The 20,947-nt window shown below is 43.2% G+C and overlaps 1 protein-coding gene across 4 annotated transcripts in view; it reads left to right on the forward strand.

Moving 5' to 3' along the window:
- LOC132124469 (collagen alpha-6(IV) chain-like) overlaps positions 1-20,947 on the forward strand; it is a 145,126-nt gene that overhangs the window by 78,046 nt on the left and 46,133 nt on the right. For 2 of the 4 annotated variants that reach the window (XM_059535488.1, XM_059535498.1), the window contains exons 5-13: positions 3,838-3,972; positions 4,150-4,194; positions 4,279-4,395; positions 4,792-4,851; positions 5,633-5,710; positions 5,806-5,841; positions 6,164-6,205; positions 11,597-11,683; positions 12,232-12,324. In XM_059535488.1, the coding sequence (XP_059391471.1) occupies positions 3,838-3,972; positions 4,150-4,194; positions 4,279-4,395; positions 4,792-4,851; positions 5,633-5,710; positions 5,806-5,841; positions 6,164-6,205; positions 11,597-11,683; positions 12,232-12,324 (693 nt within the window). The remainder of the gene's footprint in view (positions 1-3,837; positions 3,973-4,149; positions 4,195-4,278; positions 4,396-4,791; positions 4,852-5,632; positions 5,711-5,805; positions 5,842-6,163; positions 6,206-11,596; positions 11,684-12,231; positions 12,325-20,947) is intronic. The other 2 variants (XM_059535519.1, XM_059535509.1) reach the window with 2 other exon arrangements.

A 20,947-nucleotide genomic window follows, 5' to 3' on the forward strand; every position in this document is an offset into this window, starting at 1 on the left:
GTGTTTTTGTTCAAACCTACCATGGAGTACACTCTCTGCATCTGCAATGCCACAGTACTTTAAGTGGGAGCCCTCTACCCCTCTACACCTGTCATCCAGGCATCAAAATGTGCAACAAACACTTACAACAGACAGAAAAAAAGACATTCATAAGCTGAAATGTGTACTCTCTCTCTCTCTCTCTCTCTCTCTCTCTCTCTCTCTTTCACACACACACACATACACACACAGCTTGACATATATATAAATAAAAACTCATCCAAGCATGCACAGAAACACATTTATTTACATTATGATGCTAAAAAAGACCTGAAGAAAATAAACAAACCAGGTAAATATTTCCGGAAAGTAGATATTTGTAGACAAATGAAGGCATCACATTAAACCATTAGCATTAAATGGGCAGCTGTTTATAAAGGTTGCACGCACACTTGAACACACCGTGACTCATTCATATTTTACATTTGCATGTCTGTGGGGTTAAGTTATGAACAAGAGAAAGACTGCTGAGTCAGAGCATGTGTGTTTTCACTGCTGTCTGCCTGGCACTGCTGCTTCTTTCGCTTCTGCAGGCAGGGTGGTGTTAAATTTGGTTATCGTGGCTGAATCACTCAGACCGCACCCTGCCCCTTTTTGATGTGCTTCCTAAAGCTGCTTCCATCACCGCTCCCGATGAACACATGGCGCGACAGGTAAAATCACGCCTGAGCCTCGCTGCCCACGAACAATGGTTCCTACCAAATCCTCAGAGCCAACAGGACTGAGCCGGGGGAATCTGTTGGCTCATGGATTCTGTCGGCCGTTCCAACAGGAAGTGAGGTGCATGCTCGCTAGCCAGGCGAGTAAGACTGGGCGGCTTAGAAAGGCAGAATGAGTTCTATTGTATCCATTGTGATGGGCCAGATTTGTGCCACAAACGAAGCAGTCTAGTGTGTGTTAATTTGGCTGGAAGTCATTTTTTCCATCTTCGTGTTGTTAATATCAGTTTATACAAGTTGAAACCCTATTAAGCGGTGTATGAAGGAGACAGATGAGAGCAGATCACAGTCTTGAAATGCCTTGTTTTGATAGAAAAGAGCGCTGTAGTGATTTTTTAAGTTTTCTGCTTGTTTTTGGGGGGATTTGCTTGTTGGTGGAATGCAATTCAAATTATTATCAGAATAGTCCACTAAGTGAGCACACAACTTAGCATAAATCAAACAACTGGATTTCTATGTTTTCTAGAAAAATGGATGTTCCTCATGCAAGTCACCAATCAATTCATGCTCCTACAGGGCTGCTTCCCCTGCTTAGGTATGTTTTAAAGCATGTCAGCTGGTTTCAGCGGGTCTTGAGCTGAATATAAGCTGGTTATGAGCTGGTCCTGTTTCAAGTTTCAAGAACTTTGTTTTTCAGCAAAAGCAGTAGTTGTCGAGGGTGGAAAAGAGAAATACGACTTGATTACATCTTAACTTGAGGTTCGTCGTGGTACTGTTGTGAATGGCGGCGGAGATTGACCTGAAAGAGAAGAAATTAAATAAATTCATTATTTTTGTTTTCTTTGCACACACACACACACACACATGAAAAAAACAAACATTCTCGTAGCTTCATAACATTACAGTTGAATCACTGATGTCACATGGACTATTTTAACAATATCCTTACTATGTTTCTGGCCCTTGAATGTGGTATTTGTGTTGTTGTCTATGTAGGGTCAGAAAGCTTTCAGATTTCATCAAATATATCTTAATGTTTGTTCTGAAGATGAACGAAGTTATTAAGGGTTTGGACATTAGAGTAAGTAATTAATCACAGAATTTTTATTTTTGAGTAAACTATCGCTTTATTGTCAATTTCTCCTTTACTACATTATTAAACTCAAAAGCTGTCTGTTAATATTTAATGGACCTGAGCTTGGGCTGTGCAATTAATCGGAAAAAACGGTTCGATTTAGAATTTGGCCTCCAACGATTATGAAAATACAGTAAATGAGATAAAACGATTATTGCGCCCCATTCTGCCCACTTCTGCGGTGCTGTGCTTTCCTTCCTCCATAAAAGCCCAATTTCCCGCGCAAATTAATAAAATCATCTAACGTGACATTTTCAAAATGGAACGTGCTTGATTTATCAAAGTATATTTATTCAGTTTTGAAAACGTGGAAGAGAACTTGCGCTGCTCCTCAGGAATAGATATGCGCTAGTAGCCCCCTGCATCATGGTTGAGAACCATTGCTATATATTACCAAGAATAAGTTTATTTGATTGTTTTGCTCATTTGCTTTTCTGTTCATTTATGTGTTCTCCACTGAACATATGGAGGAAATCTTCAACAGACTCATTGCATTCAATAACAGGTGAAAGTTATACTGTATATTACTCAAATGCACACAGATCTTGTCTAATACTTGGTCGTTTCCCAGTACCAACCACTGTTAAACATCAAACCAAGACGGCAAGTCTGGTTTAGCCTCAGATTGAATGTTCAGCAGCTGACTGCTGATGTGGGCAAGAAGTTACACATTCCTTCTCTCTTCATATCACTGTCAGAGGAATAGCTTGAAGGATAAAATGAAACCATATTAAGTGAAACTTCCTACAGAAGACCTTATGGAAAGCTGATGCATTGCAACATCTATACTTTCTGTTCTATTGTTCTGTTTTGTGCCACACTTACACTCTATACTTTACTGTGGTAGAAGAGCCTTGAAATAATCCACACGGTGATGGCACATAGATGCATACCGATTCATGCTGAAAAGGGCCTGCAGCTGATTGCTTGAATCTAAAAATGTGCATACACCCCCAAGGATCATGGGATTTTTGTGGCTATAATCCTTTTAAGATCTCAGTTTTGTTTTGAATTGTACCATGTGGAGAGCTACAGAAAATGTTAATACTGTAGTTCCAGTAAAGTTGAAAACCTTTCCTACACAAGCAGATTGATTTAATTTAGACACTGTGTTTTGAATGTAAGGTTTATTCAGAGTGCTTTTGGCTTTCAAGAAACAGTTTTCCTCATATCTGAGCCCATCAGTGGCCAACTGACAACACACTTTAATAATTTAGAAGTTTGGTACACGCATTAATTGATCTCAACTCTCACATCAAAAAAAGGCTTGTGTTCAGCTGTCCAGTTCATATTATGTTGACTAACCACCATACCACAGCTCTAACAATATTTATTATTATTATTATTATTATTTCTTAGTAATAGCAGCTTTAACCTGCCTCGGATAAGTACGGTCAAGCATATGCTCATTTCCAGCCTTGTTTTATATGGGAATAATTCATAATGGGGATCTGACTGAGTGGCTGTATTTGGATAGTCTTCACTCTTGAAATGCAGTCACAGCCAGGCTCTTCTCTGATAAGAAAAAGATCTTAAATTAAGTTTTTCTGGTCTGTTGAGTCAAAGAGTAATATGTTGCCAAATGACACTTTCTGCTGTCAATACTATTTTTTTTACCTGCCCTTTTATAACCAATGCCCTGAATAATCCCCTCTATGTACAGAGACCAGCTGTATTGAGTTAAATGCTGGATTGTGTCGCCACCATTTGGTTAGCAGTGAGTGTTACTGGCTATTATGACAGTGAGGTCTAGTAATATTGGTATTCTTACTATGCAGATTATATATTATTATTTTTTTTATACACTTTCTGTTAAATCTACGTATCTGCTAGATAAATAAATATAAATGTACACACACACAGATATATATCTGTGTGTGTGTATACATTTATATTTATTAATCTAGCAGATGGGTAGATTTTACAAATGAGAAATACAACAAAACAATTTATTTATGAAGGCTCTGTACATCTGTATTCTACACTAATTTTTTCTCCTTCTAGGGGCAACCAGGGGAATTTGGACAGGCGGGCAGCAGTGGTCCTGAGGGTCTCATTGGGGCTCCAGGGCCAGTTGGACCCAAAGGAGAAAAGGGCCATGTAGGACGCAGTGGGCCCTCTGGACCAAATGGAGATAAGGTCAGATTTCATGAAGGGCAATTATTAAACATACATATATGCGTTCCTGTTTACCAATATTTTGAAATACTTTGTTAATGTACTGAACTGTGTACAAACGTATATGTGCCTTTATATTAAATCTAAAAACAAAAATCAATGTGTTGTGTACATGGTGTATTATTTATTTTTTGACAGGGCCCAATGGGTGTTCCTGGGTTTTCTGGTAATGATGGTGTTCCAGTGAGTATACAGTTCTTGTCTATTACCATAGTTTCACCCTCTTCTAAAAAACATTAACTAAGCTGATTTTACCATCCTGTTCAGGGACACCCTGGTCAGGAGGGGCCCAGGGGACCTCCAGGCTTGGACGGCTGTAATGGCACACGAGGTGACCCAGGCGATAGAGCCCGTGATGGATTTCCTGGTCTTCCTGGTGCTCCTGTAAGTTTGAGGGCTTTTTCTGCATTTCAAGAAGATTGTATCATATCATATTTACCTGAATAATAGTTGACATTTCACTTATTAATTGAACAAAACATCTTATCAAAAGCCAATTGAATAATTTTTGAGGATCACATATGTTTCTTTATTTAAAATATAATTAAATAATTTCATACAAATATTTTCATTATAATTCAATATGAATAAACTATTATAAACAAAGCTCCATGCACCAGACACTAAGATATAAACTCAATTTTTATTATGATGTTGCATGCTCAGTTGCTTATTAGTGTAATACTTTTTGTCTGTGAGCATAGCTGTGAAAATGTAGTGATGTTCTTTATATAAAAAATAGATCACTTTTCATATACAAACTTTTTTGCTTGATTTTAGGGTCTTCCTGGTCCAAAAGGTCTAAAAGGAGAACCATTTTATATAGATCTTTCTGGACAAGTAAGTTGCAGCCATTCTTTATAAAACCCAAGCAAATCACACATGTGAATATTTTATATGTATACACTCATACAAGCATCCACATTCAGCATGTGTTGATACTGCAGCTCATGTGGCTTATACTGCCAGCCCTGTTAATAATATGTGTTGTTAGGTAGTTCTGAGTGTGGAGTGCAGACCTGTCTGGGAAAATCCCTCGGTCATTTTCAACACCTGATGAATCTTTTATATTATCTGTGGTTTTAAATCCTCCCGGGTGGGCCATGTGTGGAAGTGCATGTTCTTAATGTTGCCACACATACATGTAAGGGGGTTAATAACTCCTCTGCTGTTTCAACACTAAAAGAAGGCTGAGATGAACATTGATGAAAATTTTTAGTGTTAAAAAGAGGTATAGTTTACTCACTGCCATGTTTAATAAATAAAGAATAAAGCGTCTGCACTTAAAAATAAACAAATGAATGAATGAATGAATGAACATATAAATGAATAAAATACTATAAAATATGATAAATAAGTGACCATTTAACTCAGTTGTAAATACTGTTTTTTTTTTGTTCTTTTTTAATCTTTAACATACCGTTCCCTTTCACTGTAATTATATGAAAAAGGACAAGTACATTATTCAAAGCTTCTCCTTTTGTGCTCTACAGAAGAATGTGAAAAAAAGGTGGGGGGTCTACCTTGGTCTCTTCTCATTTCTGTCCTATTTGGGATTTTGACTTTTTTGTGCAGCCAAATTTTGTCTTTTATAACTAAAATTTCTTTGTAAAATCCCTAGAATTTTTCCGTCAAAGGCCCTCCAGGTCCAGTGGGATTTTCAGGTCCAATGGGGCTTAGAGGTCCAGATGGATTTGCTGTATGTATTATATCTGTATATCTATCTAGACTGTCTACAAAAACCATCTGTCTACAGTATAAAGACTGTAATTTCACTGTTCTCTCTCTCCGCAGGGTCTGCCGGGTCCACCTGGCCCTCCTGGACCTCCAGTAAGTTTAGCTGTCTAAGGAACAGTTTTTAAATAGCATTGTTTATGTTAAATAATCTTGTCATGTTTTACGCTTCATCCTCCTGTCGGACAGGGGGCAGTGTGCAAACATATATGTACATCTGAGAACTTACTTTAGAATGAAAGTAAAGGATGCAATCATTACGGGTCCAAGAAGTCTTATAATTGTCTGCTTTAAACTGTAGCTCCTCAAGTGTCAATTATTACGTATAAATTTCCTTTTGTACAAGTGATCTCTTACTCCAGAATGGCTGAAATAACCATACATAAAGATTTGCTGAATGTCTCTGCTTATTCTACAGGGAAGTCCAGGTCAGGGATACAAAGGAGAGCCAGGAGAAAAGGTATGGGTTTCATCAGCTTACAAACAACTAAGCAAGGCCTCCACATAAAACTGGTTTTAGTTCCACCATTAGGTTCAGATAATTACCTTATTTCATCCAATACCGTCTGCATATTTGTTCCAGAAACGCTTAAAGGGATAGTTCACCCAAAAATGACTGTCATTAATTACTCACCCTCATGTAGTTCCAAACCTGTAAGACCTTCGTTCATCTTTGGAATACAAATTAAGATAGTTTTGATGTATTGCGAGAGCTCTTTGACCCTCCCATAGACAGCAGTGTAATTACCACGGTCAAGGTCCAGAAACGTAGCAAGGAGATCATTAAAGGAATCCATGTGACATCATTGGTTCAACCGTAATTCTACCAAGGTACGAGAATACTTTTTGTGCATAAAGAAAACAAAAACAATGACTTTATTCAACAATTCGTCTCCTCCTCGTCACCCTATAATGCCATTTTGGAGAGTATCACATACATTAATAATGTATGTTGTTCTGTGTCAGCAGCACCGTACGCAGATACACTGTTTACGTTGTTTACGCTTTGATCTGAACGTTAACAATGTATCCACATACATACGTTGCACACATACATACGTTGTTTATGTATGTCATACTCTCCAATTAATTGTTGAATTAAAGGGTTAGTTCACCCAGATAGCAAATTTATGTAATTATTAACTTACCCTGATGTTGTTTCAAACCAATAAAACCTCCGTTTATCTTGGGAACACAGTTTAAGATATTTTAGATTTAGTCCGAGAGCTCTCAGTCCCTCCATTGAAGCTGTGTGTACGGTATACTGTCCATGTCCAGAAAGGTAAGAAAGACATCATCAAAGTAGTCCATGTGACATCAGAGGGTCGGTGAGAATTTTTTGAAGCATCGAAAATACATTTTGGTCCAAAAATAGCGAAAACAACGACTTTATTCAGCATTGTCTTCTCTTCCGTGTCTGTTGTGAGAGAGAGTTCAAAACAAAGCAGCTGGATATCCGGTTCGCGAACGAATCATTCAGTTCACCAAATCGAACTGAATCGTTTTAAACGGTTCGCATCTCTAATACCCATTAATCCACAAATGACTTAAGCTGTTAACTTTTTTTAATGTGGCTGACACTCCCTCTGAGTTCAAACAAACCAATATCCCGGAGTGATGCATGCACTCAAACAGTACACTGACTGAACTGCTGTGAAGAGAGAACTGAAGATGAACACCGAGCCGAGCCAGATAGCGAACAATAGACTGACTCGTTCACGAGTGAAGAAGTGGTTGCATCAGTTTTCGGATCACCAGTAGTTCTTTCGGACAGTTCGATTCAATAAACCGGTTGAAGAAAACGGTTCACCTGTTCTTTTGCGCTCAACGTAATGGCGTCATTTGCGATGATTGCCCTTGATTCAAGCCTTCGGTTTACCCGCGCTCATAACACTAGCACAGAATCAGTTCAGAATCAATCACCAAAAGAATCAGTTCAGTTCAGATGCCCTGTGTGTCGGTCTGCTTCACGCTGAATCACACATGCGCAGTATCATCAGCTCCTCGGTTCACGAATCGGACGCGTCTGACAGAAACGGTTCTTGACTCGTGAATGAGTCAATGTTTTGTTTGTTATCTGGCTCGGCTCGGTGTTCATCTTCAGTTCTCTCTTCACAGCAGTTCAGTCAGTGTACTGCTTGAGTACATGAATTACTCCGGGATATTGGTTTGTTTGAACTCAGAGGGAGTGTCAGCCACATTAAAAAAGTTAACAGCTTAAGTCATTTGTGGATTAATGTGTATTAAAGATGCGAACTGTTTAAAACGATTCAGTTCGATTTGGTGAACTGAATGATTTGTTCGCGAACCGGATATCCAGACTGCTTTGATTTGAACTCTCTCTCACAACAGACACGGAAGAGAAGACAATGCTGAATAAAGTCGTCGTTTTTGCTATTTTTGGATCAAAATGTATTTTCGATGCTTCAGAAAATTCTAACTGACCCTCTGATGTCACATGGACTATTTTGATTATGTTTTTCTCACCTTTCTGGACATGGACAGTATACCGTACACACAGCTTCAATGGAGGGACTGAGAGCTCTCGGACTAAATCTAAAATATCTTAAACTGTGTTCCAAAGATAAACGGAGGTCTAACGGGTTTGAAACAACGTGAGGGTAAGTTATTAATTACATAAATTTGCTATCTGGGTGAACTAACCCTTTAAGTTAATTTTTTTGTGCACAAAAAGTGTTTTTGTTGCTTCGTAAATTTACAGCTGAACCACTGATGTCATGTGGATTATTTTAACGATCTCTTTGCTATGTTTCTGAGCCTTGATCATGTAAGGATCGTTGCTGTCTATGCCCTTACGAAAGGAAAATATATTTACCAATATATTTCTTAAAATATATTGTGAAATATTGTAATATATTATTTTCCCTTTTTATTTTCTAATATATTATATATTTGAATACATTTAATAATATATTAATGATACATATATTATATAATATATTGCAAAATATACAAATGATTGCCGCTTTCAATATATTGCAATATATTGGAAAAAATAAATATATATAAGAATATATGCCTAATATATTACATGATATTTTCCAATATACTGCAATATATTTTTGTTTCATAAGGGTGGGAGGGTAAGAGAGCTCTTGGAATGCATCAAAAATAACTTATTTTGTGTTCCAAAGATGAAGGTCTTACAGGTTTGGAATGACATGAGAATGAGTCATTTTTGGGTGAACTATAACTTTAAGATGCATTTTAGATATAGATCTGTAGCTGAGTCCTGGGTGTTTGTTCTTGTTTGTTTGATTGTCTTAATGAGAGCATTGTTTTCTCTCTACTGAAGGTGTATTGCATGTGTTTGTTGGTGGTTGAAGCCATTGTAATTGGCCTAACACAGAAAACAAACACTTCTCTGAGTGTCTCTGACATTAAAGACTCCACAAAATCGCTTGATGACCAAAGTTTTCTGTCTTATGGTGACATATTTCCTATTGAAACAGAAAGTCTTGGCAGGGCATATCATGGCTTGTCCCTTTATATTTCAAACAGTAATTTCACTTTAATCATGTCACAGCCAATAACTGTTATTTTGTACTTGCTGGTTGGTTGCAGGAGAGAGACATTCTCATTCCAAAGAGCAATTGATCATCTGTGTAGTGCCAGATCATCAATATCTTTGCTTTGTTTTTTGGAAGAGTAAGACTTTAAACCCAAATGCTAATTTGTGCTAAATGTGACTAACAGACATGGACTAAAAGCCCCAAAACTCTCATTTTAATTTCATGGCGTCCTACTGTTTGTATGTTCAAGCATTGATTTTTTTTTTTATATATATCTGTACAAAAAAAAGACTCCATTCTCTTTAAAGAGACTGGCACACTCAGAGAATGTTTACAGTGTAACATTCAGTTCGAATGGTATTTTAGTCTGCTAGGGGTCTGATTAATAACAAGCTAGCTAAGGACTGGATATTAAATGATTATGCTGCTTTTTTCTTGCACAATAACACTATATCAGTCTTTCATTCTTATCATCTTACTTTTTCCTTTTGTCTTCCCTTTTCTCCAAAATAGTTCTGTACTCCCAGCATGCCTGTATCTTGTTCCATTTATGTTTTAACCCAAATGGAGTATGTTTCCACTTATCTCAACACACACTACACATAATAAAAGCCTTTTCCTGTAAAGGAATGTATCCCTATGGTATCTTACTAATAAGCATGGTAACACTACAATTTGGAATGTATTTCCCTCTGCTTTTGGATGGCAGTTCACAGATTTCATAGGTTTACAGAACAGTACATGCAGTTTCTGTATAACTTGTAATGTCACTCATACTGACCGTGAAGTCTCTGAGCTGCTATTCAATTTGCTGTTTCTGAGTGGTTTGTGCTGGTGCTGGAATCACCTGCTCCAGTCTTCTGTGTGCCTTTGTTTCCTTTGGTTGGGACACTTAACCCACTGAACTCAAGAGAAAACAAGGACCAGCTAGTTCTACATTAAATTTATTGAACTTTCCATTAAAATCTATGAAGTTAATTCAAAATAAATCAGTGGCAGCCATAATACGCATGCGTTTGTAGCAGTAAATATTACAAATGGAGCCCTTAGTTTTAATGCTCTCACCTTTCCTTTCACCTTTTGTTCTCTATCACCTCTTTCCTGTTTATTCTCTGTAAAAAAAAATCACTTTCTTTATGTTTATCTTGTTTTCCAGATAAAATGTAAATTAAAAAAAAAAAAGCAAATAAAGCCCCCATCAAATCAAAATGAGGGTTTTGTGCTTTTAAGTCCATGTGTGTTAGCTTTGGTCCCATCTCAGATGATGCTAACCCTGAAACAACATACAGAACTACCAAATTTTGCTAAAGTGTGATTGCATCATATAATAATTGCTGTTAATAGTGTTCATCATCTGTTTGACTACGTCTTTAATTAATTTTTCTGAAACTTTCTGCCATATGCACATAAACTGATAGGCACCACTGATAAGCTACTACTAAATATTGTAGAAACGTAATTTTCTGTAAAGTTGCTTTGCAATGATTTGTATCGTAAAAAGCACTATACAAATAAACTTGAATTGAAACTTGAATTGAATCTACTGTATACACTAGTGTACTCTAAAAACTGACTTTTGTATTTACAGTCTTTCTCTTTTGGTGAAAAATGACCAAAAAATGCTGACGACTCATTTTGAACTACAAATCTTTTATCAAATTAAAATAATTTCTGGAATGAAATGTAAAAACTGACTTCTGACCAGCAAATAGCAAATTATGGTTCATTGCTGTGACATACCTGAAGCCTTTTTCTTTTCTTTTTTTCAAACACTGCAATAATAATAATAATTTAAAAAAACGGCAACATGGGATAATACAGAAAACTATGTTCATTTAGCAAAGGAAAGGGGTGTTTTTTCATAAGCTAACTCTACTAGAAAACTTGCCGCAAAATTAACACTTAAGCGAAGTTGTCTTGAACTAAGTTCCTTTTTCTTATGCAAAACAGAACTTGCTAATTGATTGGGAGTATAAGCAGGATATATATATTTTTTTTTAGAATGGTGATACATTTTTACTGGAAAATAAGACAAAAATCCTAAACAAGAATCTGATTCATGCAGTGTTTCCTCTGCCTGTTGTTCTGGCACTCTTTCACTACCCTTTGCTTTCATATCTGTCCCTCTTCTTTTATCTTAAGATTTCCAGTTTTATTGTCTCTTTCTCTCTCTCTCTCTCTCTCTCTCTCTCTCTCTTCTTACACTTATCTTTTTTTTTTTAACCTGACCAAGACTCTTTCTCACTTTTTCTTTCTCTTTCCCTCTCTGATAAAATCCTGGGCTCTAATGTGTCAAATATCTGTGTTGTGGATCTCAGGGGGAGGTTGGTCAACCAGGACTCAGGGGCAGTCCGGCCGTTCAGTTTAACGCACCACCTTTAAGCACTATCAACAAAGGAGAGAAGGTAACACACAAGGGAGCGGTGATTCCAACCCAGGGGGGGGGGGGGGTACTGCCAGGGTGAGAGGGTGTGGATAGTGGGGGAGAGAGCATTAGATGGCATTGAACCGCAATATTGCTCAAGGGAAAATGGTCTGGAACGTTCTGATAATTTATCAGTTGGGACTGACATTTGTAAATACTTTGATTATGGGAATGTTTTCTGAAAACACATCATAGAGACACTGACAGTACATAAAGTGAGGGAGGTTAGTTGCATAATGATTGAATGGGGAGAGATACAGACACATCTGTTGTGTGAAATATGTGGTTCATTGCCAATGCTCTTTTATTCTGCCTGTGTCCATTCATCTCCTCATCACCTTGATCTCCCTGCTGCTGCTCTGGCAGTGGTCACAGTCCTCTTAACATCCTTCAGAACCCAAAAAATTTCTCATCACATGCCACCTCTTCAACATGCTCCGCCGCTGCCGTCTGCAAACAGCCTCCCCATCAACCGTCATCTTGTCCCATATAAAAAAAATATCTCTCTTCCTTGGTTACCATATCCAGGGAGATGTGGGCCCGCCCGGTGACCCAGGCCTCCCACTGGTCAATGGAGTGGTGGAGCTTGTTGGCTTTCCGAAAGGAGACAAAGGAACTAAGGTTTGTGAGGAAAACGCAGCTGTGAGGATCTAGACCTAGGATGAAGTCAATCGACACCGTCCTCCTCAAAATCTTTTCTACAGTTTCTTTGTACCTCAGACCTACTATCCAGGGGGGTGACGTTCATTTTGTGCTTGATGTATACATGCCAAACTTCACCCTGTGGTGAATATTGAGGGTGGTGTCTGTAAAGTCTTCATATCTGGTGGTGATTTGAAATGGTTGAATTATGTGTGCATATATTCGGCGGCCCTAAAGAGGACACATTAGTCACTAGGGGTGTAACGGTACGTGTATTCGTACCGGACCGTTTCGGTACAGGGCTTTCGGTATGGTGCACGTGTGTACCGAATGACCGAATGCAATATTTTGTGTAGGTAGATAGGTACATTTTCGTGTTTCCAAACGAACATATTAAGTGGCGGAAGTCTCTTATCTTGTCTCCGCGTTCAGCGCAAATCCCGCCTTGCAGCTGATTATAAGGCCGGTGACACACTGGCTGCGTGGCGTTTCTGCTGCGTGTCAGTTGCGTGACGGCTGCTTCGTGTTTTCTGTGTGTTTACACACAGAATCGCTGGCGCGCTGCTGCTACTGTAGGTAACATAGTGGGAGACCACCGACAGACCAGGATCCTTGTCTTCAAGACAACAATATCTATTCTTCATGTTGAGCATACATATAAAGCCTTATGAGGCCGGAGACACACTGGATGCGTGGCGCAAGCGTCTCAGCTGCATGGCGTGTCCGTTTTTAATTCGGCTCCCATGTTAACAGGTTTGAGCTTGCAGACTGCCTGCGTGAGACGCGCGTCTCAGGCACGGCTCGAGCCGGGCGAAAACGCGTGCATGCTAGAAATAGAACCAACACTTATTTTTCACGCGTCACGCAAGCGTGTTGGAAGTGTTTCCAGGCAAAATAGAATAGGAAAATATGTTTATATGTCATTTTGTACACAAATACATATTAATTCATGACACTTTGATGTTTGAAAGTCTATAGGTTGACATATATTCAGATATAAATGTAATTTAAAAAATAAATTAATAATTCTCGATTTTTAAATATTGCACCTGTCAAACACTATTTTGCCGTCAATACTGTTGATGGTGTCCTTTATCAGTAGGCTTTATATTTATGCTCAACATGAAGTATAGATATTGTTGTCATGAAGACAAGAGCCTGGTCTGTCGGCGGCCTCCCTCTATGTCACCTACAGCAGCAGCAGCGCGTCTGCCCCACGTCAGGCATGGTTCTGGTGTGTAAAGACACAGAAAACGCGAGGCAGCCACCATGCCACGCTCACGCCACGCAGCCAGTGTGTCACCGGCCTGATAAAGGACACAAAATAGACTATGTTTGACAGGTGCAATATGCCAGTGTGTCACCGGCCTAAGGTTTTCAAAAGGCATCACGCGAGTGTGAACATCACTACAACTAGGAAAAAAATGATTGTAATTCAAACGCAGCTCCCGTCGGCATTTAAACAGACCTTTGCTCTTAATTCCGATCGGTCCAATGGAATAGCGCAATCTGAGCCGGTCTAAAAACTGAAACTGTTGATGCTGCAGTTTACACTTTGGAAAAGTTATATAATTTTTTAAAATATGACCAGGCCTACAAGCTGGGATTGCTAATGCTGCACTGTAATCATAGTTATTTATTTATATTTTTATATTTTTTTTTATATGATATTGGTTTGAGACTGAGAGTATTTTATTTAGTGGAGAACTTTGCAGCAGTATTTTATTTCTTATTCTTTTTTATTTTATATATATTTTATTAAAAAGTATTTAAAAAAGTATAAACAAATTGTAAAAAAAAGTTTATAGTAATAAACAACCTGCAGTTTAATGTTTGCATTTCTTTCCCTTACTGTACCGAAAATGAACCGAACCGTGACTTTAAAACCGAGATACGTACCAAACCATGATTTTTGCGTACCATTACACCCCTATAAGGCACACTTACAAATATATAAATATCACTCTCTAATGTGGATAATGTTAGATAATAGATCTGTGTCTTTTTTTCTTCAGTCGCAAAAAAAATTAGTTTTAGAGGAAAACATTCCAGGATTTTTCTCAATATAGTTGTCTTCAGTGGCGGTCAATGGCTTGAAGGTCCAAATTGCATTTTCAGTGCAACTTCAAAGGGCTCTACATGATCCCAACCGAGTATAAAGGGTCTTTTCTAGCAAATTATCATTTTATTTATAATATAATTTTTGACCACAAATTCTCGTCTTGCACTAGCTTAATCTCACACATTACATTGTCACGATGGAAAGGTCACGCATGGTTAATTCTTAGTCTGTGTACTTCGGTCCAAAAAGGTAGGTTAGGGTGAAAAACTGCAAGACGAGCATTTGTAATTAAAAAGTATAGAAATTTAGTTAGTTTTTTTATAAAATGACCAATCGTTTTGCTAGAAAAGACTAGGGCTGGGAGAATAAATCGATCACGAATCGAGAAATGATTCAGCATCAATTCTGAGATTTTCAGAATGCATCGCGATTCTTTCTTGAATCGATTCTGAGCATAGTTTTGAATATCAGATGGCACTCCATGCTTTAGAAACAACCGTACTCTGCTTGTTCTCTTACGAGAGCTCTCTCGTACTGCGTCTTAGCTAAGACGCTACGGGAAAAGTCTCTTTTCACGAAATACTGAAGCAAAAAATTATCCTTAATTTTGTATTTTTGTAAAGCGCATTTGCAGCAGTACACAGCCATAGGCGAGACGGCTCGTTCGCTCATTGGCTTGTTCTGCGGCAACTGCACAGCCTATCGAGCGCGGGCTGATGCAACATCAGACCAATAAGGGCGCTTCGCGCCCTTCTTGCCACTTCCCGCCGAAACGGGTGTGGCCCAACCTATAAAAGGAGCTCGAAAAGGCTGACTCACCTGATTTTTCATCTCTTCAGCGAAGCTCACGCATCGCTGGATCACGGAGGAAGCAAGCGCCGTCTGAGAAAGCACATCAGCAGGACGAGCCATTCTGAAGCTGCTGGCATCGCCGCCTTCCATTGCCGTTCCTGCTGCGCTATCCGGCGCCTATATCCTTTCAATCCTGTTATATACAAGCTGTTCTTTATGTGTGTGTGTGTGTTCGCCCTGCGACACACACTCGTAAAAGAGCTCGCGTCTTTTTTAAGATGCCTTCCTGCGGCTCGTCAGAACCCCACTCAGCGAGGGAGACCGGTACGTCATCTGTGTCTCCTGCCTGGGTGAGGATCATGCAGCGCTCGCTCGCTGACGGCGGATGCCCCCACTGCGAGCTGTTGCCATGGTGACTCTGAGGACTCGCCTGGCCTTTTTCTCTGAGCCTGCATTCTCCGCTGCGCTGAGGCGCCGTAAAAGCATCGCTTCCAGCGGATTCTGGAACCGTCTTCAGCTCAACCGAGCTCGCCGGTTCGCCCTGCTTCACCGGCCCCCCCTGCATCGCTTCCCGGTGGGCAGCGCCCGCTGTTTGCCGGCGCGTCGTCCGAGGAAGTCGATCTCAGGGCCGCGTCGGGGGAAGAGGACACGCGCTCTCTGCTAGCTTCGGGCAGTGAGGGCTGGGCGAGCTCCGAGGATCTCGCGCCTTCTGCTCAGAAGCCCAGCAGACGAGCTGACATCGAGAAGGAGCCGGGGCGAAGGCTCGTGTTGGCCGCGATGAGTCTCGGCCGCGAGTGGTTTGCACCAGCGCCCCCCCCCCTCTCGTTCCCGGCTGGATGGTATTTCCCTTTCGGATGAGCGTACTTCTCAAAGCCCGCCTCATTTCTTCCTGAGCTTCACGAAGAGGTGGCGAAGGCTTGGAACGCTCCATATTCAGCACGAACTCGTTCGTCTGTCTCACTAGCATTCTCCACACTGATGATGCTAAAAACAGGAACTACCACTCACTTCCGCCGGTGGAACAGGCGATAGCGACGCACCTTTGTCCGCCCTCTGCTGGACGGCGGCAAAAGCGGTGTTGCCATCTAAAGCCTCCGGTGTGACGCTGCGTCGGCACTACTAACGATGGCTGCTTCATCGAAGCGCAGGTGTACGAGTTCCGCTGTGGCCGAGCTCTCACCCAAGCGCACCGCTGTTTCAGTTCCAGGAATTGTGACTGTCTCAGCGTTTTCTGCAATGCGCAAGCCTGCACAGTTGCCCGCTTGCCTGCACACAAAAGCCGTTATCACAACAGCTTCAGCAACGCAGCTCGAGACCCCCGTTCTCGCTCTACTGGCCGTCGCCCCGCGCCGCGGGGACCGCGGCAGAGGATTACGGTGAGGCCGGGAGCCCCGAAGCCATCCTGGGAAAGCCATCTACGCATGCTGCATGACGCTGCGTCGGCACTACACACGATGGCTGCTTCATCGAAGCGCCGGTGTACGAGTTCCGCTGCGGCCGGGCTCTCACCTAAGCGCGCCGCTGTTTCAGTTTCCAGAGATTGTGACTGTTTCAGCGTTGTTTGCAATGCGCAAGCCTGTACGGTTGCCCGCTTGCCTGCACACGAAAACCGTTATCACGGCTACCCAGATATTTCCCGAAAAAGGTGTAATTCCTGGTGTCCCGGCCACGGCCGAAGGTGCTATAAATGTAGTGACGATGCCCACTGCTCAGTGCCCATCTCCGCATATAAGCACAGCCCTTCACACAGGGCTCGCGCCTATAAAAGCGACTCAAGTCGATCACGCGCACTACATAGTAGACGTGCCCACTCCTCAGTGCCCACAATCACTATGTCACACGCGTCATGTGGTTTCTGTAAAAACGAAACCCGTGCACGTTCGTCCGGCCACGGCCGATGGTGCTATATATGTAGTGACAATGCCCACTCCTCAGTGCCCATCTCCACATGTAAGCACAGCCCTGCACACAGGGCCTGCGCCCATAATGTCGACTCAAGTCGGTCGCGCACACTGCATAGTAAACGTGCCCACCCCTCAGTGCCCACAATTACTATGTCACACGCGTCATGTGGTTTCTGTAAAAACGAAACCCGTGCATGCTCGTCCGGCCACGGCCGATGGTGCTATAAATGCAGTGACGATGCCCACTACCCAGTGCCCATCTCCACATGTAAGCACAGCCCTGCACACAGGGCTAGCGCACATAAGATCGACACAGATCGGTCGAGCGCGCCGCATAGTAAACGTGCCCACTTCCCAGTGCCCACATACACTATGTCACATACGGCGCGGGGCTTCTGTAAAAACGAGGCCCGTGCACGTACATTCTGCACAGGCAGACAGCGAGTTGAAAGTGGTAAAAGTGCACACATGCAGCCCACGGTTACTCGCAGATATATCGAGTCCCACGGGACCCGCTCAGCCTCCCTCCAGTCGGTTAAGCGCCGGAACGGGGTCGAGGAAGAGCGATCTGCCCGCTGTGATCAGCGCGCTTTCCGCCTCAGATGCGCAGCACACTCGAGCGCCGCCGTTGCCCAGTCAACAGAGCGCGTTTCGCATCCAGCCCTTAGCCATTCATGCAGATGCATGGTCAGTGCTTCCAGGGGTTTCGGATTGGGTGCTAGGCATTATAAAGAGAGGCTACTCGCTACAGTTTTCTCGACGCCCACCGTGCTTTTCAGCGCGCGTCGAAACTACGGTCAAAACAGAAGTAGCACACATACTTCGGGCCGAAATATCAAAACTGTTGAGCAAAGGGGCTGTAGAGCCTGTGTCTCAAAGCGAGGGGGGGCTGTACAGCAGATACTTTCTGGTGCCCAAGAGAGACGGGGGTCTCCGGCCCATACTGGATCTAAGACAGCTGAACAGGCATTGATGAAACGCAGTTTCAAAATGCTCACGACCAGGAAGCTCCTCGCGCAGATTCGCAGAGGGGACTGGTTCATGTCAATAGATCTGAAGGACGCGTATTTTCAAATACAGATAGCGTCAAACCACAGGCGATATTTGAGATTCGCTCAAACACTGTCAAAAGATGCTGGGTTTCATGGCCTCAGCATCTCCGGTTCTGCGGCTGGGCCTGCTCCGCATGCGCCCCCTGCAGTTCTGGCTGAAGGCTCGGGTGCCGCGCAGAGCGTGGGCGTCTGGCCGGCTGCATTTCAAGGTCGATCAGAGCTGTGTTGCGGCTCTAGCACCTTGGACAGCGAACGGCTGGTACCGATCAGGTGTAAGCCTGGGGACTTCCCCGAGTGTGAAAATGGTGTCGACGGACGCCTCCACTTCGGGATGGGGAGCGCTGCTCGAAGGCAGACCATCCTTTGGCCTATGGTCAGAACGGGAAAAGCTCCATCATATCAACCGCCTGGAAATGCTGGCAGTGGAGAACGCGCTGACGCGCTTTTGTCCCCATATCAAGGATCACCACGCCATAGTCCGTTCGGACAACATGTCCGTGGTGTCCTACATAAATCGCCAGGTCGGTCTCGGGTCCCGAAACCTGTGCAGGCTGACGGAACGCCTCCTGATTTGGGCTCAGCGCAACGTGCGCTCGCTGAGAGCAGTGCATGTGCCTGGACTGCAGAATCTGGGTCCAGACAGGCTGTCCAGAGGCAATGTTCCTACGGGCGAATGGTCTCTACACCCGCAAACAGTCCGGCTGTTGTGGGAGAGATTTGGCATGGCGGAGGTGGACCTCTTTGTGTCCCACGAAAACGCTCACTGCCCCGCGTTCTTTTCCAAGAACGAAAGCGCGCTGTCACGGAGATGGCCGTGCTGCCCGCTTTATGCGTTCCCTCCCGTCTCCCTCCTTCCGCAGGTGATAGAACGGGTGAGAGAAACGAGATGTTCAATACTGCTTGTAGCACCTCTTTGGAAGAACCAACCATGGTTCCCAGATTTGATGCAGTTAGCAGATGTCGCCCCGTGGCCGGTACCGTTGAGGAGAGACCTCCTCTCGCAGGCCAGGGGCTCGATTTGGCACCCTCAACCGGAGTTGTGGTCCCTCTATGTATGGGCACTCAATGGTTACCCGCTGATCTCGCAGTGGGAGTGCTAAATACCATCACTCAGGCTAGAGCTCCGTCGACACGACGTCTGTATGCCTCGAAGTGGTCGGTGTTCTCCAGCTGGTGCACAGCTCGAGGTTATTCACCCCTTAGTTGTGAGGTGACGGAGGTCCTCTCCTTCCTTCAGGAGCTGTTGGATAAGGGCAGAGCCCCATCCACGCTCAAAGTTTATGTGGCTGCCATCGCGGCGTTTTCTGAAACGGCGTCCGGTCAGTCAATAGGAAGGAATGATTTAGTCATCCGGTTCCTCAGAGGAGCTAGGAGGCTGAATCCTCCCAGACCTCCGTCAGTCCCTATGTGGGACCTCGCGGCGGTTTTGGAGGCCTTGAAAGGTCCCCCTTTCAAGCCTATCCAATCGATTAGCCTTCAGCATCTGTCGTTCAAGACAGTATTCTTGTTGGCTCTCGCTTCTGTGAAGCGTGTGGGTGATTTGCACGCGCTCTCGGTGAGCCAGTCGTGCTTGGAGTTTGGGCCCAATGACTCAAGAGTCATACTCAAACCTAGGCACGGTTATGTGCCGAAATCCCTCAACACACCGTTTCGGGCTCAGGTTATTGCCCTGTCTGCCCTGCCGGTGTCAGGGGAGGATGGAGACTCGAGTCTTCTTTGCCCTGTCAGGGTTTTAAGAGTTTATGTGTCTCGCTCTGCTGCCTTTCGGCAGACGGAGCAGCTATTTGTCTCGTTCGGTGGGCGTTCCAAGGGAATGGCTGTTTCGAGACAGACTCTATCCAGATGGATAGTTGACGCCATAGCGTTAGCTTACGCTTCCAGGGGCCTTCAGTGCCCGTTGGGCGTCAGAGCACACTCCACAAGAGGCATTGCCTCGTCGTGGGCGTGGTCTACTGGGATCTCCTTGCAGGATATATGTATGGCGGCAGGTTGGGCCTCGCCGTCTACATTTATCAGGTTCTATAACCTGGAGGTTCCCACCTTGCAAGCAAGGCTGCTGTCGGTATAGGCGAATCAGGGCCCTGAGGGGAATTCTGAGTTCACGAGCGCTATGCGCTGCCGACTGTTATATGGGCAGTATTGCGTAAGACCCGCATTGCCACATTGGTCAGGCCTTGCCTCGGCTGTGTGACGTCATATTGCCGCATCTACGGATGCTGCTAGATATGGGACGGAGGGCTTTTTCCCTTTTCTGTCCTGGACTCTCTGTGAGTCCCTCAGGTGACTGTGCACTGTAAATCCTGGGCGTTGCTTCAGGTTTATTGGTGTGTGATCCCTGCGCGCACGGCGTTTTACATTGGGTTCCCGTAGCGTCTTAGCTAAGACGCAGTACGAGAGAGCTCTCGTAAGAGAACGTACTCGGTTACTAAATGTAACCTCGGTTCTCTCTAGAAGAGCGAACGAGTACTGCGTTCTCTGCCGTGCGCACGATTCACTCTGGTTCGCTTCGGCGATGAAATAAATCAGGTGAGTCAGCCTTTTCGAGCTCCTTTTATAGGTTGGGCCACACCCGTTTCGGCGGGAAGTGGCAAGAAGGGCGTGAAGCGCCCTTATTGGTCTGATGTTGCATCAGCCCGCGCTCGATAGGCTGTGCAGTTGCCGCAGAACAAGCCAATGAGCGAACGAGCCGTCTCGCCTATGGCTGTGTACTGCTGCAAATGCGCTTTACAAAAATACAAAATTAAGGATAATTTTTTGCTTCAGTATTTCGTGAAAAGAGACTTTTCCCGTAG

This window comes from Carassius carassius, chromosome 3 (genome assembly GCF_963082965.1).
Source record: "Carassius carassius chromosome 3, fCarCar2.1, whole genome shotgun sequence".
Lineage (NCBI taxonomy): Eukaryota > Metazoa > Chordata > Actinopteri > Cypriniformes > Cyprinidae > Carassius > Carassius carassius.